This window comes from Puma concolor, chromosome F2 (genome assembly GCF_028749965.1).
Source record: "Puma concolor isolate L17-30 chromosome F2, mPumCon1.1.hap2, whole genome shotgun sequence".
Classification (NCBI taxonomy): domain Eukaryota; kingdom Metazoa; phylum Chordata; class Mammalia; order Carnivora; family Felidae; genus Puma; species Puma concolor.
Genome location: NC_141684.1, coordinates 37,500,955 through 37,526,115, shown reverse-complemented (window position 1 = coordinate 37,526,115; position 25,161 = coordinate 37,500,955). Strand labels below are relative to the sequence as shown.

Sequence of the window (25,161 nt, the reverse complement as noted above, 5' to 3'; positions counted from 1 at the left end):
GTTCACACTTCAGAATGAAGCCCTTGTGATACACACTTTGAGGTAGGCAGGGAGGCCTGCTCACTTACGGTCTCGGGATGGGAGTAAGCAGGAGAGTGATACGGATTAAGACTTACTTGAGCTGTTCTGTAAGAATGGACAATGTAGGAATGGGTGATGGATGGGCAAGCTAGTTAAGGGCCACATGTAAATAGTTCAGGATAATAATGATGGCTGAGCCAGGGTGGTAGCTGTGGAGGGAAGTAAGAAGTACTTGGTTGTAACATAACATTTTGAAGTTGAGGTTAATGAGACTTATTGGTTAGTACTTAAGAGCTTAGTAAACAGTATGGACTTGGTAAAAGGCTTTGGGTTCAGATATCCAGTGTCCTTTATTGACTGGCCGTGTGACTTCACCAGGATTCGCTTTCCTCATTTGTAGTATAGGCATGAAATAATAGCACCTACCTCAGAGGTTAGTTGCAAAAGAAAATCCATAAAAGCTTTTACCCTAACAAATGTTAACTATTACCACCATTACTGTCTAAGTATTACTGTTTTCCACAAAGATGATTTTGTTAGTTTTAGGATTAGTCTTCCAGCTATGGGCCTTGCTGTCTCCATACTCTTGAGATTGCTCTTTCTGAAATACAGATTTCATGGCGCTGTCCTGCTGAAAATCCTCAGTAGCTCTCCATTTTGATAAAGTCAAAACTATTGGGAATGGTATATTTGATTCTTGATAATATGACTCCTTTTCTATCTCTGTCACAAGTTCAGCCCACTTAAACCACTTAATCTTTTGGTTCTAAGGAGATCTCTGCAGTTCCTTAAGCAGGTAACAGGACTTATTTCTTTCTTATCTGTCCTTTCCCATGCTTTTCCCCCTGCGTTGAAATGATCTTTTCTGGTGTTCTTCACCAGCATCAGAATTTTGAAGGATTGTTTTATAGTCCACTAGTTTCCAATATCGTTGAGAAATCCAAAACCATTCTTCTATCTAATTCTTTGTGTGTGATGACTTTTCTTTCTGGAAAATTAGAGTTTTCCTTGCCAGTGTATCGAAATTTTATAATATGTGCCTTGGTATGGGGCTCTTTTCCACTGTTCTGGTCACTTGGGTGGGTACTTTCAACCTGGAAAGTAAAGCTCTTCAATTCTGGGAAATTTTCTTGAATTGTTTAGTAACTTCCTGCCCTCGATATTTTCTTCTCTCTAGGTCTTTTTTTAAAAATCTAATATTAGACTTCATTGGCCTTTCTTATCTTTCCTTTTCCTTTGTTTCTTTGCTCTGTAAAAGGTGCCTTCAATTTTTCTTTCTTTTTTTTTTTTTTTAAAGTAAGCTCTACACACAACATGGGGCCTCAATTAATGACCCCAAAATCAAGAGTCACACGCTCCACTAACAGCCAGCCAGGCACTCCTCAATTTTAGTTTCTAATCCATTTATTGGGATTTTCATTTCTGGTATAATTTTAATTTCTACAAGGTTATTAGTTTTTCTTCAAAAATATATTTGAATATATATACATTCAAAGAAAAAGTATATATCCATCCTTGTTTCTTGGATGCAAGTCTTAACTCTATGAAGATGATAGTGATAATTTTCTTTTGCCTACATAGTCTATTCCAGTCATTTTACTTTTTATCCTACTTGTTTATTCAGCATAAATGTATATACATAATTATAACCAGAAGAAAACAGTGAAAAGAAAATTACAGGGCATGTGGAATTACAACCATTTCACCGAATATTTAAAGGATTTCTCCCATGCTGGAAGTTAGAATAGCCAGTGTTTTAAACCTAGGACATAGTTTTGAGTGAAGTTTGTTGGCTGGAATGAGGTGTGAAATGATTATGCATGGATTGGGGCATGTGATGACGTTCCCCATGACAATTTAATAAAGCTTACTAAGGATTATGCTAAAGTTTGAATCTGTCTATAAATATCAAATTTAACATTCTCTAGCACTGGCAATGGAAATAATAATAAATGTTAATCATGTTTTTAGCAGAGTTTTTACCACTATTGGTGCTGCTAAAGGACTGTAGATTTAATTTAAGTGCAGAGAGGAGGGCGAATTGCATTAATGAATTCCTGTTATGTGCCAGGCACTAATCTGAAATTATAAAGTGAAATCTATTTCCCCACAAATGATACCTATTGTTTTATTCATTTGGATTGTATTGTGCCTTATTTGCTTTTGTATCCCGGTGCCCAGTACAGTGTCTGACTCAACCAGCGGTCAGAAAATGTTGAACACCTGCAAAGGAAGGCAGAATCTTTCATTTACTCTTTTGTCTAAAGGGGAAGGGCTGAATCTGGATTGCCTTGTAGATATCCTGAACATTTAATTATATTTCTAAAATTGAAATGGAATGGTTATCAGTTTACAGTTCTGGATAGTTTTAACTATCCAGAACTGTAACGGCGTTTTAACGCCATCAAAAACGAATGCAAAACAGAAAGGGAACCCTCTCACTTGGACTCTTAACTTCTCCCCAATGATCTGTGCCGGCAAAGCTGGGCGCGGAGGCCAATCAGTGCGGCAGATCGAGGGCCAGCCAATCATTCGCAGAGGCTCTAGTCCCGCCCCCGGCGCTCAGCCTCTGGCCTTTGGGTACCCAGGCGGGGCGACACTCCCCCCATATCGGCACCTGCGGTGAATTGTGTAGCGGTCTCGTCCTTCCACAACGCTGGGTCTGAGAGCCAGGTGAGTACCTGCCGGCCAGGCGTAAATTACATCTTCCCATCGCAGTTCCCTCAGGGAGCTGGGGTGAAAGGCGGACCCTAAGAAGCAAATGTACGGTCGGACTCGACTGAGGGAGCGAGTTATGGGATGAACAAACGGGCTTTAGTTTCCTGCAGCTGACGGTGGCCGATGTTGGGACGGGGGTTGCTGGGGTCCGCCGGCGGCGACCAGAGCTGGGGAATGGGGAGCAATCTCAGTGTCCTCAAGGGCCCGTTGACCTTTGGGTTGGCTGTAGAGCTGAGGGTTCCCGGCCTGTCCCTGGCCAGCCTCCCCCGCCCCTCGGCGGCCGCGCTGTATACAAACCGTTGCTATGGCTGAGGAAGCCATTTCCTTTCGGTCTCCGCCTGCAGGGGGCGCTCGGCCCTGTGGTTTCTGGAAAGAAGGTGCCCAGGTGGAAGAAAACCGGTTTTCTTGTTGCGCATCACACTTTGCACTGGAGGTTATTTCTGCCCGCTGATTAGGGAATATGGGAAATAGATGTGGATCAGGATGATGATGAAGAGATTAAATCCAACTAGGACCGAGGTTTTTCCTAATCAAATTCCAAACAGATGTGGAAAGGTTCAAATGAGAGCGAATATTGTATGACTTCCTCTTTGGAACTTGAGAATTAACATTTAGTAAGATGCGCATTGTGCCGGAAAACAGCCCAAACAAACATGGTAGTTTTCAAAAAGGATTTTCAGGGAAATGTTAAAACTGTGCAGAATGAAATTCATTTGCTTAGGTAAGAGATGGCTCTGCTATTTCAAATGCTTTTCACTGTGATTTCTTCAAATCGTGAAATTTCAGGGGTTGCAAGATAAATTCAATTTGAGATCATGTATTTTAATCCTGTTGGATGTTTTTAAGTTTCTCCCATGAAAGATCCTCCAACTCTTTGGAAAAATTCTACTAATGCAACCCATTCTTTTCTGGGCAGCGGCAATCATTTAAAAGTTCTTCATGTTGCTCTCCAGTAACTTCTACCCTTAAAGCTGTCCTTGTGATGGGACATATTCATCATCCTGGGCCTTGCCAGTATAGTGTGCAAACCATAATCTCAGTTCTCAGTTGGATTTCATCCAAGAGCTGATGAACTGGCAATCCCTTTTCTATGCCCAAGTCAAGGCCAGCAGGAACATGGAGGACCAGAAGCACCTCTCTGCAGAGGTCTGATGTAGGACCAGAATCCCAGAGGGCAGGCATGCTGGAGGAAATACTCCTGGTGAATTAGACCCATTGCTACTTAATTGTTTTAAAATTTATAAACCAATATGTTTTACTGCAGTGTTTTTAAACATTTTTGGCAATGACTCATGATAAATTTATTTGCAACATGTGCATGTATTTCCACACATTTGTCATTTGTATAGACATGAAATAAAAGTTTTTACAAAACAAGTATTTACTTTAATGGTATGTGAAGTAGTCAGATATTTTTGTTGCTGTTCTGTTCTGTCTCATTGTAAGACAGTGCTAATCGCAACTCACTAAATTGATTCCAGGGGTTGCCACCTGCAGATGAAAAGCCTGGGTGTGATGCTAAGTATGTAGGCTCTGCAGTTGCCAACTGAGATTCAAATCCCCACTTCACTATTTAGTAGTTACATGACTTCGAGCAGGTTACTTAAAATACCAACTTCCGTATCTGTACAATAGTAATTATTAATTCCCCTCTCGAGAGTGGTTTTGAAGATTATGTGAGATAATCCATGGCATACAGTAACTTAGATCCCTAAGTGTTAACTGTTATTACAGCACTTTACTTAAAATAAAACCTACCTGTTACAGTAGTTGAAAGATTAAATGAGGTAATGTATGTAAAGTTCTTAGGGTGGTGCCCAGCACTCATTTAGAACTGTGTATTTTTTGCTGTTATTATTATCATCATAATTAGCAGCAGTATCCTTAAAGTGAAACTGTCCAAGGCCCCCATTCCCATTTCAGCTCAGCATTTCTTTTTTTTTTTTTTAATTTTTTTTTTTAATGTTTATTTTTTTTGAGAGAGAGATAGAGTACGAGCAGGGGAGGGGCAGAGAGGGAGACGCAGAATCCAAAGCAGGCTCCAGGCTCCGAGCTGTCAGCACAGAGCCTGATGTGGGGTTCGAACTCATGAGCCGTGAGATCATGACCTGAGCTGAAGTTGGACACTTAACCAACTGAGCCACCCAGGTGCCCCTCAGCAAGTGTTTCTTAAAGGTCTAAGGCACTACTTATGTTAGTCCTGAATATATGATGATGAATAAAGTAAGATCTCACTGTCTAGAAGGGAAGACAAAAATACATAATTAAAATACATGCCATGAGGGGCGCCTGGGTGGCGCAGTCGGTTAAGTGTCCGACTTCAGCCAGGTCACGATCTCGCGGTCCGTGAGTTCGAGCCCTGCGTCGGGCTCTGGGCTGATGGCTCAGAGCCTGGAGCCTGTTTCCGATTCTGTGTCTCCCTCTCTCTCTGCCCCTCCCCCGTTCATGCTCTGTCTCTCTCTGTCCCCCAAAAAATAAATAAACGTTAAAAAAAAAAATTAAAAAAAAATACATGCCATGAGAAAGGTATGGGCACAGTGCCATTAGAACACAGATCTGGGAGCTGTTCGTTGATGTGACGGCAGCAGGGAATGTAAAGGCAGGGAATGACTTAACTGTTGTTATCAGGGAGAGAGAGTTTAAAATGAGCAGCCTTCCTTCTTAGAAAAAACACAGCTCCTTTTCCATAGACTTGAAAAATAAATGTTACAGAAATGCCTAGATGGTTACTACTATCCAAATTAAGTCTTACTATGTATATACTTCATAACTTTTTTCTGTGCTACATTTCAGCCATGACTACCAAAGATTATCCATCATTGTGGGGTTTTGGAACAACAAAAACATTTAAAATTCCCGTTGAACATTTGGATTTCAAGTATATTGAAAAATGTTCAGATGTTAAACACTTGGAAAAAATTCTTTGTGTGCTCAGGTAAGCATTCAAAAATCATTTTATGTTTCAGTGTGCCAATTATATCGTGCCTTCTGAAAGTTGAAACTCTCAGAAATATTGCAGAAATTTTTCAAACATTGATGTTGGTTTTTTTGTTTTGTTTTGTTTTTCCCCCAAGTTAGGTTCCAAAATCATTGTTTTGATCCAGTGGTTAGTTTGGAGGGTTCTGGCTAGGTCTACTTCCAGCATGCCATTTAGGCTCATTAGTATTCAAGAGGATATTTTTCTTGCTTCCTCCACGTTTTCTAGGAGAAGGTAAAGTAGCCGTAGGAGTAGCCATTAGGAGATAAGGTTAGCTCACCAGCCTACCGGTTGATAAAGTTCTTTGGTACTCTCCCCCTCCATACTATCTGCCAACAAAGATGCCAACTTACTGTGAGCTGGTCACAAGAGAGGATGACGGGAAGATCAGGAAGTAGGACCAGAAGGCAGGGGATCTGGGCCTTCTTAGGGGGAGGACCCCGTGGTGGTGATTATTAGACTTTAATATACATCAGATATGGTTGTTAAAAATGCAAATTTGAGGGTCCCATTCCCAGAGATCCTGCCTCAGGAAATCTGGAGTGGGGCCCAGGAACATATGTTTTTAAACAAGTGCCTGGCTTATTGACATGCAGGTGGTCAAGGGAGCCCATTCCAAGAAACACTGCCCTGTGGCATACCAATCTGTGCCACCTATTTTGGATGTCATGGGGGGTTTTCCTTTCCTTCCTAATATTGCAGAAGCACTTGTGGAACAGGAATTACTCCTTTTGAGCACATCAATAGTATTGCTTTTGCTTGGTGGCAGTTCTATATTTTTTCCCTTGTGACCCCCTTCCTCATCACTGTGTCCTGTCCTTTTTTTCTCTGTTAACACCTTCAGCCTCCTGTCCTCCCTAAGCATCCCTGCTTATGCCCAGGCAGAGTAGATGTCATAACCTCATCATTTCTGAAATGGAACGATGAAAGATATCATATTTTTCCTTTTTTTCTCAGCAGTGTATGCACCTTTTCATTTATGTTTGGTCAAGGACTGATAAAGCAAATGAGAAGTTTGCACGATGGAAGAGTTTAAAAGCCACGTTATGTTGGTTCTAAGAAATTCTGTGAATGGCTTAATTAAATTACATTGCATTGGTTTGGAACTTATTTAATAATTTTTTTTTTTAAAGTTTATTTATTTTTGAGACAGAGAGAGACAGAGCATGAACGGGGGAGGGGCAGAGAGAGAGGGAGACACAGAATCGGAAGCAGGCTCCAGGCTCTGAGCCATCAGCCCAGAGCCCGACGCGGGGCTCGAACTCACAGACCGTGAGATCGTGACCTGAGCTGAAGTCGGAGGCTCAACCGACTGAGCCACCCAGGCGCCCCGGTTTGGAACTTATTTTAAAAATTTTAATTTGAAAGTGGGATTTTTTTTCTCAATTTTTCTAAAAATTTAAAAGTAAACAGGCTTACAAGAGAAATGGAAAGGATTGATTTTCTTTAAACAGCCATGAACAGAGTTTTCCATTTAACTCTCTAGGAGTGAATTCTGTTCCTGGAATGGTTGGTTAGAGATGTGTTGTTCTGAACCCTTCCTTCGCCATTTTCTTCCTATCCCTTTGGGGGAAAAAAATTGAGCTACAAACTCCTCCTTGGAAGGGAAATCCAGTCTCACTGTGTGCCTATCTCTAATATTGAATTTCCATTTGTAAGTTAAAATTATCTTATGTAACAAAGTGAACACGTTACAGAGGAGAGAAAATGTTACTTACTCAACTTTCAAAGTGTGTGATGGAAACTGGTGTCTTTGGGGCTCCATTTTTTCCTTCGCAGCTTCACTCCATAGAGTAACGTAAAAATGGAGGTTGTGCTGGTTGAGGAAGGGGAGTGGGGAGCCCACACTCCGGCCCTCATCCCTGTGCAGGGGCTGCCCTGGAGATCTCCACAGAACCCCTCTGCTCCACAGAGCCCAGCCTGTAAACCACCAGACTACATGATCTCTAAATAAAGTGGTAACTCCAAAGTCTGAATTTTTTTTAAAGGTCTGGTGAGGAAGGATATTATCCTGAACTTACGGAATTTTGTGAAAAGCGCCTTAAAGGCTTGGCTCCTGAAAGTAGAGCTTTGAGGAAAGATAAGCCTGCAGCAACAGCATCCAGCTTTACAGCAGAAGAATGGGAAAAAATTGACGGTGATATAAAGGTATAGAGTGACCCCGGTTTTTGTGGGTTTTGTGACATTGTCACATTAAATATATGTCCACTTCACTTTTCCAAAATCATAGACTTCTTTCCTTTTTTGTCAGTGAATGGCTTTTAGTGGCAATCACGTAGTATTGGTTGCTTCTCATACGCAGGAGAATATTGTGAATGTGTATGTTTGTGTCTGTACATCCACGTGTGTATTTTGTTTTATTTTATATATTTTTTGGTGTTTATTTATTTTTGAGAGAGAGGGAAAAACAGCACAAGTGGGGACGGGCAGAGAGAGAGGGAAACACAGAACCTGAAGCAGGCTCCAGGCTCTGAACTGTCAGCACAAAGCCCGACGCGGGGCTCGAACTCTTGAAGCAGGAGATCATGCCCTGAGCCGAAGTCCGACACTTAACTGACTGAGCCATCCAGGTGCCCCACGTGTGTATTTTAAATGACTGAACAAAATTCTATCAAGAAAATAATTCACTCAGCTTCTGTAAATAGAGCTCTACAAACATGTTGATTTATAATTTCTTTTGTATCATCCTGGTTATTTCCTCAGGATAAATTATTAGTATTCAAGCTGCTTGATCAAAGGATTTGAATAATTCTAAGACTGTTGAGACACATTTGCATATTCTCAGAAAAGTTGTGCCTTTTTGCCAACAGTATATAAGAATGCCCGTTTAAGGCATTCTTCACGGGGGCCCTTGGGTGGCTCAGTCGGTTAAGTGTCTGACTTTAGCTCAGGTCATGATCTCGTGTTCCGTGAGCCCGAGCCCTGCTTTGGGCTCTGCGCTGACAGCTCAGAGGCTGGAGCCTGCTTTGGATTCTGTGTCTTCTTCTCTCTCTGCCCCTCCCCTGCCTACTCTCTTGTGCACACGCTCTGTCCCTATCTCTCTCTCAAAAATAAATAAACATTAAAAAAAAATTAAGGTATTCTTCACTGGATACTGTAATCATTTTTTAATCAATTAAATAATTGAAAACATGATAAGGATGTATTTGATTACTAGCAACATTAAATTTTTTTATCAGTTGAATTTCTTCTTTTGTTAATAGCTATATCTTTAGTGATTTAGCTTTATTGAGGTATAATTTACATTCAATAAAAAATAGCAATGGTCTACATTTCACTGAGTTTTGACACATGTATATGCTATAAAACATTTCTATTAGCCTAAAAAGTTTTCTTGTGCCCCTGTGTAGTCAATGCTGACTCCACACCCTGGTCCCTGGTAACCGCTGATCTGCTTTCTGTCATACGGATTTGTCTTTTCTAGACTTTCCTATAAATGTAGCCATACAGTATGTGTGGTCTTTTGTGTCTTCTGTCATTTGGCATCATGCTTTTGAGATGTGTCTACGTTGTTGCATGTTCACAGTTGGTTTCTTTTAATCGCTGAGCAGCATTGAATTGTGTGGGTATCTCACAGTTCGTTTATCCACTTTCCGGTTGAGCAAAATGTTTTCCAAAGTGGCATTCCTGCCAGCAGTGTATAAAAGTTCCTGTTGCTGGGGTGCCTGGGTGGCTGGCTCAGTTGGTTAAGCGTCTGCCTTCAGTTCAGGTCATGATTTCATGGTTCGTGAGTTGAAGCCCTGCATCAGGCTCTGTGGTAACAGCTCAGAGCCTGGAGCCTGCTTCGGATTCTCTCTCTCTGTTCCTCCCCCACTCATGCTGTCTCTCTCTGTCTCTCGATAATAAATAATCGTTAACAAAAGAAAAGTTCCTGTTGCTCTGCATCCTGGTTGGCAGTTCGTAATGCCAGTTTTGTTAATTTTAGCTATTTTATTAAGTATGCCGTGGTGTTTCATTGTGGTTTTAATTTCCATTTTAATGACTGACTTTCCTGAGTGTCTTTTCATGTGCTTATTTGCCATACATAGATCTTCTTTTGTGAAAAGTCTTGAAATCCTTTGCCCATTAAAAAAAAATTGAATTATTTGTGTTCTTATTGAGTTGTAACACACGTATCTTTCATTAGATACACCATTTGCAGGTATTTTCTATATCCTGTGGATTCCCTTTTCATTTTTTTAATAGTGTCTTTGGAAGAGCAAAGGTTTTTAATTTGATAAAATCAATTTTTCTTTTACAGTCTGTACTTTGTGTCCTATTTAGGAAGTCTTTGTCTAATAATCCCAGATCCCCAAGTTCCTTCATATGATTCTTCTAGAAAGTTTCTAGCTTTAACTTTTAAATTTAGTTCTAGGATCAGTTATCATTTTTGGATACACACATACAATATAGGTATTCAAGGTTTCAAGCACCATTTAATGAAAGATTATCCTTTCCCCATGGAACACCTTGGTAGCATTGTCAAAAATGAATTGACCGTGTATGTAGGGGTCTATTTCTGGACTCTCTCTATTCTCTTTCATTAATCTAATGGCTCTCTTTACTCCAGTACCTCATTCTCTTGATTGTGGTAAGGCTTATATTAAGTCTAAAATTGGATAGTACAAGTCCTCCAACTTTGTTCTCTTTTTTCATCGTTGTTTTAGCTCTTGTAGGTCGTTTGCTTGCCAGTTACTACAAAATAACTTGCTTGTCTTTGGGTTGGGATTGTGATGAATTTATGGATCAATTTTGGAATAATTGACATCTTAACAATATTGAAATTCTCTGATCCGTGAACATCATATGTTTTCTGTTCATTTAAGTCTTCTTTAAAGTTTTGTCCCTGTATCTTGTAGTTTTTTTTAGTGTGTAGTTCTTGCATATTTTTAAAATTTATTCCTAAGTATATAATATACTTTATGCTATTGTAAAAGTTAATGTTTTTTATTTTTAAAAATTTTTTAAGTTTTATTTATTTATTTTGAGAGAGAGAGAGAGAGAGAGAGAGAGAGAGCATGCGTGTGGGAGGGGCAGAGAGACAGGGAGAGAAGGAATCCCAAGCAGGCTCTGCTTTGTTAGTGCAGAGCTTGATGAGGGGCTTAACTCACAAACTGTAGGATCATGACTTGAGCTGAAATCAAGAGAAGGATGCTTAACTGATTGAGCCACCCAGGCACCCCAAAGTTAATGTTTTTTAATTTCAATTTTTTTGCTTATTCTAAGTCACTTTAGTTATGAAATTTTATGTATGTACTATGTATTTATTTGTTTTTGGTGTAATAAAATACGTATCACACAAAATTTACCATCTTAGCCATTTTTAAGTGTACATTAGTGTTATATTCACATTGTTATATTCAGACATGAAAAAAATTTTTTTAATTTTTTAAATTTTTTGAAGTTTATTTATTTTGAGAGAGAGAGTGTGAGCATGAGTGGGGAGGGGCAGGGAGAGAGGGAGACAGAGAATCCCAAGCAGGCTCCATGCTGTCAGCGCAGAGCCCGACACGGGGCTCAATCTCACAAACTGTGGGATCATGACCTGAGCTGAAACCAAGAATCACACGCTTAACTGACTAAGCCATTCCAGGTGCCCATTATATTCAGAGATTTTTGAGTATACAGTTCAGTAGTGTTATATTCATCTTGTATAATCAATCTTCAGAACTTTATTTTATAAAACTGAAGCTCTATACCCATTAAACAACAGTTCTCCAATTCCCCGTGCCTTCAGCCCCTGGCAAACACCATTCTACTTTCTGTTTCATAAGTTTGACTAATGTAGATACCTCATATCAGTGGAATTTTAATTTCATTTTTATTTGTCCATTGCAAGTTTATAGTTTATGGTCTTCCTATATTGACTGTTACATTTACAAATTAGTTCTAGTAACTTTTTTTTAGATTCATTGGAATTTTTTATATTTAGGATCATGTTACCCACAAATAATAAAAGGTCTCCTTTGGCTTTTCCAGAATGGCTGCCTTTTATTTCTTTTACTTTCATTATTGCACAGGCTTGGCTCTCTAGTACAATGTTGAATAGAAATGGTAAGAGCAAATATCCTTGTCTTGCTCACAATATTAGGGAGATTATCATTCAGCTTTTTCTTCACCATTAAGTATAATGTTGCCTTTAGATTTTATGATGTGACCCTTTATAATGCTGAGGAGGGTCCCTTCTATTCCTTATTTGATGAGAATTTTTATCATGAATAGTTATAGAAGTTTATAAATTCTTTTCCTGCATTGAGAGGAAAATAAGATTTTCTTTGTAGCCTGTTAATAAGGTATATTATGTGCACTCTTTTCAAATGTTATACCAGTCTAGCACTCAGGGATAAATTCTACTTGGTCATGATGTGTCTTTTTTATATATTGCTGGATTTAATTTGCTAAAATCTTTTGAAGTATATTTGTGTCTGCAGTCATGAGAGTTCCTAGTCTGTAGTTTTCTTGTAATGTTGTTGTCTGGTATTGGTAACATGGTAATGGTGGCTTTTTAGAATGAGTTGGGACGTGTTCTCTCTTCTTGAATTTTCTAGGAAAGATTGTGTGTAATTGCTGTTATTTCTTCCTTAAATATTTTCCAGAATTCACCATTGATACCATCTAGGTCTCAAGTTTTCTTTATAAGCAAGATTTTGACTATGAATTAAATTTCTTGAACAGATATACAGTGCTATTCAGGTCATCTTTAGTGTTGTCGCTCTGTCTGGCTCCCTCTTCTTGGCTATTTTGCACCCCGTATCTCTGCAGTCTTTGCCTCCCTGAAGCCTGCACTCTGTTCCTCTGAATTCAATGAGACCACAGGGCTGTTTGGGTTGCCCTTCCCTATGTTGTAGCCTGGAAATTATAGCAGTAAATTGGGACAGATGCAGGACTTACCTCGTTTGTTGCCTTTCTTTCAGGGATCATTGTCCTGTGCTATCTATTGTCCAGTGTCTGAAAATCGTTGTTTCATATATTTTATCTGGTTTTCTAGAGTTAAGCAAGAGGGTGAATCCAGTCCCTGATACTCTATCAGGGCCAGGAGGAGATATCCCTTTATTGATTTTTCTATTGCTGTGTTTCTTACTAATTTGTAAGAGATCTGTCGTATATAGTCTAAATTTTCTTTCAATTTGTCATTAGTCTTTTAAATGTTGTGTGTGGTGTTCTTCATGTTTATTCATTAAAAATATTTTATGTGATAACTCTTCTTGGTTTTATCCTTTATTATCTTTTCTTGCATTTATATTTAGGAAAACTTCCTCTCCACCAGATACATATTTGCTGTGTTTCCTCAGAGTTCTTTGTGGTTTCCTTTTGCTGAAGAGATAACTTCCTCAAATGGATTCTGGAGAAATAGTTCTTTGTTGTTTTACTTTATTTATTCAGCATATTTTACTGGGTTGGATAATATATTTGAAGACAATTTTGAGGAATATGTATTCTCTAACCCAGGAAACTACACTTTTAAAAACTTTCTCATTTTGCCATTTTATTGACTTGAAATTGAAAATCTGGTAATTAATCTACGAGTTAAAATAGTAGTTTATGTCCAGAGTTCTTTGGCTTTATTTTCCAGGGAAAAACAGCTTAGTTTTAGTTGCAGAATCTGCTTTTTCCCAACCGTGTGTTCTTTCTCAGTCACTTCTTGATTTTGTCTCCTCATCTCCCTTTCTTTCATGCTTTTCCCTGCCACTTCTCCCTCTCTGTGCTGCTGCCCCCTGCCCCCCTTCTCTCTTTCTTTCTTCTTTTGTAATTCCTCCTCTTCCTTTTCACCTTTCTTCCCTTACTGTTTTTCTGTTTCTTCTTCTGTTTCACCTGTCTGCCTCCTTTTTGTCTCCCTGCCTCCTGATGCAGATAATATAGTTTATCACTATATCAACCATGTCTAATTTAATATGGTTTGACATATATTAGACCCTCACTATATAGCTGCTGAATAATAATAATAGAATTTCACAGATAACAAAGAAACCTCTCAATTTCTTCCTAGAACCTGTAACAATTCAGTTTAATAGACATTATTACGAACCTGTTATGTGCCAGGCACTGTGCTAGGTTCATACATAACGAAGATGAGACGAAGACATAGGTTCTGCCTCCAAAGGAATTTACAGAATGTGAGAGAGATGAACAATACATGGATGATTTTAAATCTCTGTGCTAATACATGGAGGAGGAGCATTTCGAGTCCAACCAGGAAGTTCAGGAAAAGCTTGTTTGAAGGGATGAGAGTAAGCTTGCAAGATAATGAAAGTAGGAAGGGCAGCACCATGTGAATGTGTGTAACAATCCTGAACTGTACACTTAAAAATGGTTAAGGTGATGCATTTTGTTTTGTGTATTTTACCACAATTTAAAGGAAGAGTAGATTGGGGCGCCTGAGTGGCTCAGTTGGTTAAGGGTCCAACTCTTGATTTTGGCTCATGGCATGATCTCACAGTTGGTGAGTTCAAGCCCCACATAGGGCTTTCTGCTGATGGCGCAGAGCATGCTTGGTATTCTCTATCTCCCTCTGCCCTCCCCTATTCATGCTCTCTGTCCTTAAAATAAATAAACATTAAAAAAAATAAAATAGCAGAAGAACATTACAGATAGAATGGCATGACCAAATAGTCCCCCCAAAAATGAACACTTAAGAAACTATGATGATGTATAGTCCTTTCTAACACCTGGTTAATTACTTCAAACTGTATGTTCATCTTTCTTCTCCCTCTTCTCAGAGTTGGGTATCAGAAATTAAAAATGAAGAAAATAAAATATACTTTCATGAAACTGAAACATTTCCAGTGGTGGAAGATAATTTGCCTCCAGTTCGTGGTTCAAACAGCCGTCTTCATGTTAGTAAGGTAGGCCATTTTGGTGTGGGGAGTGGGTGGGTGGGGGGGGGGGAGACGATTGTTGTTTATTGAGGGCGCTAGCTCAGTTTAATCAGAGTAACCACAGTGTGATGTCCTCTGAGAGTGGGGGTTATCCTTCAGCTGGCCGTGTGCTATTGCCTTCTTGAGTTGGCTGTGTTTCATCACCTGGTGATCAAAATGAAATGCCATTTCCCTTTGAAGACTTGCATCTTGAGCTTACCGCCTTTCTTCATTTTTCATTTGTTATGCCATGATCTTATGTGCTCATAAGATCTAATTCAGTGTGTGAGCATTTCAGGGAATAATTTTATCTGTCCAGTAGAAGCATAGAGGAAATAATTTGTAACATAATTAACTATGGACTTAAAGTACTCAAGCAGTTATATATGTCATTCCTCTGTTTATTGCATATTTTCCCCCTTATTTCCCCAGCCCCTTGTGATGATTTTTCTGTGGTTGATCCCTATTTTGTTCTGTAGACCTGTCCTTTTTAACCCATGGGTTTCATAGAGAAAAAACCTGTTGGAGTTCTAGGTCCATTTATATATTTTTTTTAATGTTTATGTATTTATTTTGAGAGAGAGAGAGCAAGAGAGAGGGTGAGTGGAGGAGATGGAGAGAGAGAGAGAATCCCATACAGAGCCCAACAGCACAGGGCCTGACACAGGGCTTGATCTCACTAACTGTGAGATCATGACCTGAGCCGAAATCCAGAGTCAGATGCTTAACCAACTGAGCCACCTATGTGCCTCCGGGTCCATTTATACTTAACTTCAGGTTACAACTGAGCTTCTGAGCATCCACCTGACTCGGATATTATAGAATCTAAGCCATTGTCTCACAGGCATTGGGAGTCTCTGGGCTGTTACATGGATCACACATTCCATTCCCTCTCCCCCCAATTTTTTCCTTTATTCCTATCATTTGTGGAAGATTGGCTACCCAGATCTCTTCATTCTGGATTAACTCGTTATTGTTATTCTCATTTCTTCTTTGAATACTCAATTTTATTTAAAAAACATCCATAGCTCTTCATCACACAGCTCTCTGATAATTAACTTTCCTGCATCTTTTTACTCCCCATTAAGAATAACTCATGTAACCAAGGTACACAGTAATATTGTAAGGATGCCACTGTCTGTAATCAATAAATTTGTTTTTATTGGACACCCGTTTTGTGCTAAGTCTGTGCTGTAAAAATGTAACAGGAGGTTATATAGTTCAGTGTGGTATTGTGATTATGAAAGTATGATCCGTGGATCCTGGGTGTCCCAGAGATCCTTCCAGAGGGTCTAGAAAGTCAATGCTATTTTAAAAAATAATGCTAATTCTTTGTCTTTTTCTCTGTGTTGACATTTGCAGCAGGTGCAGCTGCTGGTGTCTTAGCACAAATCAAGGCAGTGAGTGGGACCAAACTATACTAGTAGTTACTTTTCTCCACTGCTACCCATTTATAGTAAACATTCCAATTTAACTTAAAAATGTCTTCTATGAAACAACAAGACTTCTTTATTTTGTTAAATCTTGAGTCTTGAGGACTTATCTTTTTACTATTCTGTGTGACAAAATATGAAGTATTCAAAAAAATGCTTCAAGAGCCGCCAAGGTGGCTCAGTCAGTTAAACATCGACTCTTGATCTTGGCTCAGGTCATGATCTCATGGTTTAGAGGATCGAGCCCCGTGCATCGGGCTCTGTGCTAACAGCATGGAGCCTGCTTGAAATGTTTCTTTCTCTCTCTCTCTCTCTCTCTCTCTCCCCAACCCTCACCATGTCAAAATAAATAAATAAACTTAAAACACACACACACAAAAATGAAAAGCACTTCATGGTGAAGAGAAATCTAGGTTATTTTGAGATTTGTAGGTTCAGTTCAGTTTGCCAGCTTAAGTAAGCACTTTTTCCTGGAACAGTTTTTTTTTGGTTTTTTTTTGTTTTTTTTTTAATTTTTTTTTTCAACGTTTTTATTTATTTTTGGGACAGAGAGAGACAGAGCATGAACGGGGGAGGGGCAGAGAGAGAGGGAGACACAGAATCGGAAACAGGCTCCAGGCTCTGAGCCATCAGCCCAGAGCCTGACGCGGGGCTCGAACTCACGGACCGCGAGATCGTGACCTGGCTGAAGTCGGACGCTTAACCGACTGCGCCACCCAGGCGCCCCTTTTGTTTTTTTTTTTTTTAACGTTTATTGATTTTTGAGACAGAGAGAGACAGAGCATGAACGGGGCAGGGGCAGAGAGAGGGAGACACAGAACCCGAAACAGGCTCCAGGCTCTGAGCTGTCAGCACAGGGCCCGACGTGGGGCTCAAACTCACGGACCGCGAGATCATGACCTGAGCGAAGTCGGACGCTTAACCGACTGAGCCACCCAGGCGCCCCATGAACAGTTTTTAACTTGAAAGAGTGATTGACAGACAAATTGTGGTTATTCAGACTTAGGTGTTTAACAGACACTGTATTGAAAATGAATCAAGTGGGAGTGTCACTTTAAGGAAAAGAACTGACAGTGGTTTTTGCTAGTGATAAAATCTGGGCTTTCAAGTGCAGCTTAGAGTATTTCAGAATCTTATATGGCTCTTAAATAGTTGTGACAAAAAAATTTCTCCTTAAGGGGATACTTAAAGACTTTTCTGATGAGCTCCATGCAGATATTAACAGATACGATTTTTATTTTTATTTGTTTACTTTTTAAATGTTTATTTGGGGGGGGGGGGGGACAGAGGATCCAAAATGGGCTGTGCACTGACAGCAGGGAGCCCAGCGCTGGTTTCAAATTCACCAACAGTGAAATCATGACCTGAGCCGAAGTGGGACTCTCAACCGACTGAGCCACCCAGGTGCCCCAAGATTTTTAAACTGTAAAATGAAATGTAGGAATATTTGGAAGATCTGCATAACTCCAAGTGACCGTTGCCCAATGTTACAAAATTGTGCATAGGTAAATGACCCATTCAAAGTGGTTTCAGATTGTGACTAACTTTTAAGAAACCATTTAAGAAACTGTTGAACATTATGGCTATTGTTTGCTTTCCTCTGTTTCCCTTCTGGTGCTTGTGGGGGGCATGTGACCGAGGTTGGGCTGCTGAATGGCAGGGAGCTAGTGTCTGCTTAGGGATGGGCACCTGACCCAAGCTAGCCAATCCTGAATCCTTCCCTGGGATTTCTCTAACTGAAGTTAGAGAGGAGTCATTCTCCTTTTCCTTCCTTCCTTCCTTCCTTTCTTTTTTTTTTCTTTTTATAAAGACTTTAATTTTTTAATTTTAATTTTAATTTTAGAGAGAGAGAGAGAGAGCATGTGATTGGGAGAAAGAGGGAAAGGGGCAAAAGGAGAGAGAGAATCCCAAGCAGGCTCCATGCTCGGCGCAGACCCCAACTCGGGGCTCAATCCCATGACCCTGGGACCAGGACCTGAACCAATCAAGAGTCGGGTGCTCAACCGACTGAGCCACCCAGGTGCCCTCTCCTTTTCCTTTCTGATTGGGAGTCCCGTGAGTTTATAATCCCACACTGCTTGTGGCCACTATGCCTGCTACGTGGAAAAAGAAGAGCCAGCGGGGAAAAGGAAATCAGTAGGCAGAAAGAAACAGGGACTGGGGACAAGGGGAGAGTGGAAGAGCTGGAGGGGGTATCAGAATCTTTTATCTAGCAATACTGCTGCCTCTTCATCAGTTTGGTTACATAAGCCAATAGTTTATTTTTTTTAATAGAATTAGTCCCAGTTGGGAATCTGTCATTGGAAACAAAACTATTCTAATGCACCAAAGTAGTTAATCTTATTTCTCCAGTGCCTAGGTTTTAAAAGACTGAATGATAGTTCATTACTTTTTTGTTACAAGAAAATCACTAAAAATGAAATTTCACACACGTAAGTTTTTAAATTTTATATATGTACTTAAAGTCCTGTAGATCGCTCCCAGAATTAACTACCAATTTAAAATCCTTTTTTAACATACTGTATGTTATAGTTACAATACTGGAGTTGTTATAACTTCAAGAGTACCTATTTTTCTTAATTGGTATGTCTTAATCCAATACTTCACATTGTGTTTATCATAAAATCTAATCTTATGTTAAATATGTCTCATAAAATATGATTTTATTCTTTCAGGAAAAATATTCTAATAGTAGACCAACTAAAAGGAAAATCCCAAGGGATTATGCAGAATGGGATAAGTATGTTTTATATTTCTTTATACAAAACTTGTCACTGAAAAATTCTCTATCATAGAATATTGTAGTAATCTCTTAATTATTATAAATCTGAACTACCAAGTTACTTTGGCAGAGTACTAAGAGTATCTGGTCTAAGCACTTTTGATCTTCATTTTTCACTGAATAAATATCTATAGCATCCTTTTGTTTATAAAAGCAACCAAAAATAGGTAATCCTATGCCCACTGAAAAGAAAAAGGAACAAACATTTTAAATAGATAAATTATAATTTTAATTACAAAGCTCTGAACAGTTTCGGTCTGATTAACATGTATATCCTCTTCCCTCTCTCTCTGCTCCTCCCCTGGTTGCACTCTGTCTCTCTCTCTCTCAAAAATAAATAAACGTTAAAAACAAAACAAAACAAAAAAACCCCATGTAGATCCTCAATGAGTTGCATGGTTTCTAAGAGTGAAACAGGTAATTTGTGGCATAAACCTATTACGCATTTTCAGAATATGTCTCTAAAGGCACAGTGGTACAACTATAAGAATATCAATAATATATTTTATTTTCTTAGAATGTACATTTTTTCAGTTTTTTTCCTTTCATTTAAGATTTGACGTGGAAAAAGAATGTTCAAAAATTGACGAAGATTACAAAGAAAAAGCCGTAGTAAACAACAAGTCACATTTGTCTAAAATTGAGACAAGAATAGACACAGCAGGTAATTGGGGAAAAATAAGAATAATTTAGTAGTCTTTACAGTTTACATTTTAAAAATTATAGTAAAAGCTATTAGGTCTAGAAGGTCTAGAAGACCTTCTTTTTAAATTTTTTTTTTTTTTCAACGTTTATTTATTTTGGGGACAGAGAGAGACAGAGCGTGAACGGGGGAGGGGCAGAGAGAGAGGGAGACACAGAATCGGAAACAGGCTCCAGGCTCTGAGCCATCAGCCCAGAGCCTGACGCGGGGCTCGAACCCACGGACCGCGAGATCGTGACCTGGCCGAAGTCGGATGCCCAACCGACTGCGCCACCCAGGCGCCCCATAGAAGACCTTCTTTTTAAGCAGTACAGATTTCCATTAAAAGTTCATGGATTTTCTCCTAGAGTTGACCACCTCTAACAAATTCAGTTCCATCCTTTAACTACCTAATTTTATAAGTAATAGTTACACTGAGGTTTAGTAAGACTCAAAAATATAAGTATAAAACTATGTTTTTACTATAATTTTTCACTTTTTTTCAAATCCTCTTTTTCTCCAGATACCTCATTTTTTTTCTTTTTACCTCAAAATAAAAAGATATAGCAGTTTGTTTTCATTTGAAGTCCATAGGTGTATAGCTCCTTTAAAGTGAAGTAAAACCAATAATAGAAAAAATCTAAACACTCACAAATTGTGATGATTTAAAGAAACATTTCCTAAACTTAAGAAACCTTCTATTTCCTTTTATTTCCTTCACAATTTACTGCTTCTGTTGAAGTAAGCATTCTTGGATTTAAATTTTTTTAAAATTCTATTCAATTATATATTTTTTTATTTATAGCAGATAATTTATTTCTAGGTCTAACTGAGAAAGAAAAGACTTCCCTTGCTACTCGTGAAAAGGAAAAAGGAAATGAAGCTTTCAACTCAGGAGATTATGAGGAGGCTGTGATGTATTATACTAGGTGAGCAGATTTTTCTGTGATTTATGTTGCTTTTTTTTTTTTTTCTTTTTTTTTTTTTTAAGTAGGCTCCAAGCCCAACATGGGGCTTGAACTCATGACCCTGAGATCAGGAGTCACATGCTTTACCAACTGAGCCAGCCAGGAACCCTTTGTAGTGGTTTAAACTTCCCATTTAAAAAAAAAAAAAAAAAAGATAATGTTTCTATTTAATTGTTGAAATGATATAAATAAAAAGTCTTTCAGAATCATTTAAGATATTATACTTATGATTTATCATAAATTTACTTGTGTTTGGTTTGTTTTTTAAATACTTTTTCTCAACCCTTTAAGCTCCCCACCCCACCCCCAGTTTTGACAGAGGTCCTAACTTTCCTATTTGACAGAGAAAATAGAAGGCATCTGAATGGAACTCGACAGAAAGTCCATATAGCATAGAGGTTAAGAATTCAGGTTCTGTAGTCATACTGCCTAGATTTAATCATGACACTTATGATACTACCTCCCACCACAGGGTCTTTGCATATGCTGGGTCTCTGTGTAAAATATTCTTTCCTTTTCTCATTATCTAGTTAATTCTAACTTACCTTCAGATCTCATCCCATGCTTTACTTCTTTGGGGGAAGTCTTCCTTTACCTCCCAGACAAGGTTAAATCTTTACCCTACCCTCCACTCCTCCCCACCCTTAACCCCTAATTTATATGCTCTTGTAGCAGTCTTGCCTCTCCTTTTTTTTTTAAATTTTTTTTTTTGACGTTTATTTGTTTTTGAGACAGAGAGAGACAGAGCATGAACAGGGGAGGGGCAGAGAGAGAGGGAGACACAGAATCTGAAACAGGCTCCAGGCTCTGAGCGGTCATCACAGAGCCCGACGCGGGGCTCGAACTCACGGACCGTGAGATCATGACCTGACCCGAAGTCGGACGCTTAACCGACCAAGCCACCCAGGCGCCCCCAGTCTTGCCTCTCCTTTGTGGTACTTATTGGAGGTATAATTTAAGTTCGTGTGATTTGATAGTAAGTAGACTGTAAGCTCTGTCAGAGCATAGTGCCCTTGTCAGTTTTTTTATACCTTTGTATTCCCAGTGTCCAACAAAGTTCTTGGTTCATAGTAGATGTTCAATAAATACCTATATGAGCTTTTGAAGCTCTTATAGTCCATGAAAAGTAGACTAATTTCCTAAAACATTGTTACAAACTAATTGTGCTGATAGAATCCCTTACACCATCTTAGAAATAAACTCTCTACAAACTTTTATCCACCTTTGAAAAGAAGATTTTCTTTTTCAATGTTGTGTCTCTAAAGCATTTTATCTCTTCTGATTAGGTGGACATACAAGGTATGTTCTTTTATTCAGTATAGTCTTCCCCTTTCAGATAGATGGACATCAATACTGATGTTGTTCTCTTTTTGTAGATTTCCACCAGTGGAGTATCTTAGTCTATTATAGGGAACAAAATTTTTCTTGTCTTCTTTTAAGAAATCATAGAGGGAGGGGCACCTGGGTGGCTCAGTCAGTTAAGCGTCCAACTTCAGCTCCGGTCATGATCTCACAGCCCGTGAGTTTAAGCCCCGTTGGGCCTTGTGCTGACAGCTCGGAGCCTGGAGCCTGCTTCAGATTCTGTGTCTCCCTCTCTCTCTCGGCCCCTCCCCTTTGTACTCTGTCTCTCTGTCTCTCTCAAAAATAAACATTAAGAAAAAAAATTAAAAAAAAAAAGAAATCAAAGAGGGAAAAAGTAAAGCGGCATGGCATAATGGCTAAAGGAACTCAGACTGCCACTTTCTGACGTCGGGCAGATTCCTCACCTCTCTTGCCTCAGTTTTCTCAGTGTGATGACGCTGGTGTAGTGCCTACTTCGGAGCAGCTGTGAGGACTAAATAAAGCAACATACTGAAAGGCAGGATAACACGGTGGTAACAATAGCAGGTGCTGGAGTAGACTGGGTTTGAGTCCTGATTCTCATTTACTAACTTGTGGCCTTGGGCATGTTACTTAGCCTTTCTGTTACATCATTTTTTTTCATCCGTAAAGTAGGAAGAGCAGTAATATGTCTTTCGTGGATTGTAGTGAGAATTAAAGGAGCTTAGTGTTGAGTGCCTGGCACGTGGGAAGTGCTCAGTGTCAGGTACTTGTATTAGTTATTCTTACTTGTATTTTCTGTGTTTGGTCTCTACCCAACCATGTCATTGCTTTATAATTATCTTTAATGATCTTAGTAAATTGCTACTTTTTCTGGCTCTTCCATTTTCATCCTGTATTCTTCTGGATTTAGAAAACTCAACGCACCAATACCCTTATCTTTCCTATACTTCGGAATACATTATTTCACAGCATTCCAAATCAACTTTTTAAACAGCAACCAAGTAGGTTGTAAGTTCCTTCTCTCATCAGTTATTTTGCATTCATACTCTTAACACAACAAAATGTGCTCGTAAAGTCTGTATTCCTCAGTTACTACTACTCACCTGTTTTTCTTCAGTTAAACTTCTCAGATTAAATTATGAGCATTGCCTTAGAGTTAAATCTTTTAGATTATAAGCTAAACTCCTGTTTTTAGATTATAAACTAAACTCAACATAATAGCTTAATAAAGGGTATTAGTTGTGATTGATTGCTCCATTTTTTTTGTACTAGGAAATTGTCTCTAAGGGGTCAAAACATGTATTTGATGTTAACTAAACTGGTTTTTTGGGAGATCTATGGGCGTTTAGGTTACCATGTCACTTGTAAAGCCAGAGCCAACCTTAAACTGCTTAACTGGATATTTAAGCATCTGTGTAAATAGTGATTCAGTATGTTTACAGAGCTGTATTTTATTGCTTTTGATCCTGCAGGCTGTATTAGCTTGCTAGGACTGCCATAATAAAGTGCCACAGACTGAGGGGCTCAAACAGAAATGTATTTTCTCACCATCCTGGAGGCTACAAATCTGATCAAAGTGTCAGGAGGGCTGGCGTCTTCTGGGCCCCTGTTCTGGCTTGTAGGTGACTGTCTTCTCTCTGTGTCTTCAAGTGGTCTTTCCTCGGCATGTGTCTGTGTTCTAATCTCTTCTTATAAGGACACCAGTCATATTGGATGAAGGTACACCATCATGACCTCATTTTGACTTCATCATCTCTGTAAAGACAACGTCCAAATATAGTTATGTTCTGAGCTACTGGGGATGAGGACTTCAGCATGAGTTTTGGGGACACAATGCCACCCATGGCATGGGCTATGATTGTTCTCTTTACAACTTTACCTGAGTTTCTCTATCTTCATATGTTTTCCTCTGGTCAACTTGTTGCCAATAAGTGTCTCTCTTGTAGGAGTATATCAGTGCTTCCCAATGTAGTGGCCTATAACAATCGCGCTCAAGCAGAACTCAAGCTACAGAACTGGAACAGTGCTTTTCAGGATTGTGAAAAGGTGTTGGAGTTAGAACCTGGAAACTTAAAGGGTAAAAACTATTCATAGAATGCTTTAAATTTACATCAGGATTTGTTGGACCATTTGTACACACTGTAATTATACTAAGAATATTTCAAATACACTCTAATTTCTATATGTGAATCATCATCTTCATAAAGTGACTTTTAACTTCAAGTTTAACTTAGAATTTGAATTCCTGGTTATTTGTATTGAAGTAGTTAATAATGCCAGGGGTGTGAGTTTGGTAGGAGCAGAGAGAGAGGGAGGGAGACACAGAATCTGAAACAGACTCCAGGCTCTGAGCTCAAACTCACAAACCATGAGATCATGACCTGAGCCGAAGTGGGATGCTTAACCAAGTGAGCTACCCAGGCTCCCCTGTCTTTTTTTAAAATCTTCTATTTAATGTTTATTTGTTTTGACAGAGAGAGAGAGAAAATGAATGAGCGGGGGAGGGGCAGTGAGAGAGGGGGACAGAGGATCCGAAGCGGACTCTGTGCTGACAGCAGAGAGCCTAATGTGGGGCTTGAACTCACGAACCATGAGATCATGACCTGAGCAGAAGTCGGATGCTTAACCGACTAAGCCACCCAGGTGTCCCAATATTTGCCTTCTTGTTACTTACTTATCAAACTATCTTTTTATCCAAAAAATATCTAAGTGTAATTTAATACAGATTTTCTAACATTTATTAATATAATAAGCCCACACCAGAGCTCTAGAACCTTCTACCAGTGGCTTTGTGGGCATTTCCACTTATATGTCCATAGACATTTTAAATGTGTCCAAAACCAACTATATGTTTTCACCAACACCAGCACTCTGTTCTGATTTCCTGTCTCTGTGACTGCACAACTTTGCCATGGTCTATGTCCAAGGTATACAAGTCAGACTTTGCTTTCCTTTTCTGTTATCAAGAAGCAATCACTCCACAAGGGAGTAGCATAATTTACAATAGACTCTTTCTATTTCTTTTAAAAAAATTTTTTTAATGTTTATTTTATTTTTGAGAGAGAGAGACAGAGTGTGAGCAGGGGAGGGGCTGAGAGAGAGGGTGACACAGAATCTGAAGCAGGCTCCAGGCTGTGAGCTGTCAGCACAGAGCCCGATGTGGGAGTCAAACTCATGAACCATGAGATCATGACTTGAGCCGAGTCAGACGTTTAACCGACTGAGCCATCCAGGCACCCGGACTCTATTTCTTTAAGTGTTTATGTATTTGAGTAAATATAAACACTTAATTTTTTTCACATTGAATGTAATCTTTTGTGACTGTGAACATGGGTGTGCAGAAACCAGAGGTTCATGGCTCATTCTTTTTTTTTTTTAACGTTATTTATTGTCAGGTTAGCTAACATACAGTGTATACAGTGT

General features: G+C 39.1%; 1 protein-coding gene, 1 long non-coding RNA gene and 1 other non-coding gene across 6 annotated transcripts in view; 1 reads left to right on the top strand and 2 right to left on the bottom strand.

Annotated features, from left to right (window-relative positions):
* Positions 1 to 1,859: 1,859 nt before the first annotated feature.
* Positions 1,860 to 3,046, bottom strand: LOC147571957 (uncharacterized). Its single transcript, XR_015246478.1, has 2 exons — positions 2,639 to 3,046; positions 1,860 to 2,244 (listed from the first exon to the last, which is right to left on the bottom strand). It is a non-coding gene; the product is annotated as an uncharacterized LOC147571957 (long non-coding RNA).
* SPAG1 (sperm associated antigen 1) overlaps positions 2,196 to 25,161 on the top strand; it is an 84,864-nt gene continuing 61,898 nt past the window's right edge. For 2 of the 4 annotated variants that reach the window (XM_025922710.2, XM_086694909.1), the window contains exons 1-8: positions 2,196 to 2,694; positions 5,533 to 5,674; positions 7,705 to 7,864; positions 14,413 to 14,538; positions 18,659 to 18,723; positions 19,320 to 19,429; positions 20,271 to 20,376; positions 23,685 to 23,815. In XM_025922710.2, the coding sequence (XP_025778495.2) occupies positions 5,535 to 5,674; positions 7,705 to 7,864; positions 14,413 to 14,538; positions 18,659 to 18,723; positions 19,320 to 19,429; positions 20,271 to 20,376; positions 23,685 to 23,815 (838 nt within the window). In that variant the 5' untranslated portion in view covers positions 2,196 to 2,694; positions 5,533 to 5,534. Of the gene's footprint in view, positions 2,695 to 5,532; positions 5,675 to 7,704; positions 7,865 to 14,412; positions 14,539 to 18,658; positions 18,724 to 19,319; positions 19,430 to 20,270; positions 20,377 to 23,684; positions 23,816 to 25,161 lie in introns of those variants that run through there. The other 2 variants (XM_086694910.1, XM_086694911.1) reach the window with 2 other exon arrangements.
* Positions 20,448 to 20,520, bottom strand: TRNAR-CCU (transfer RNA arginine (anticodon CCU)). The gene has a single exon. It is a non-coding gene; the product is annotated as a tRNA-Arg (tRNA).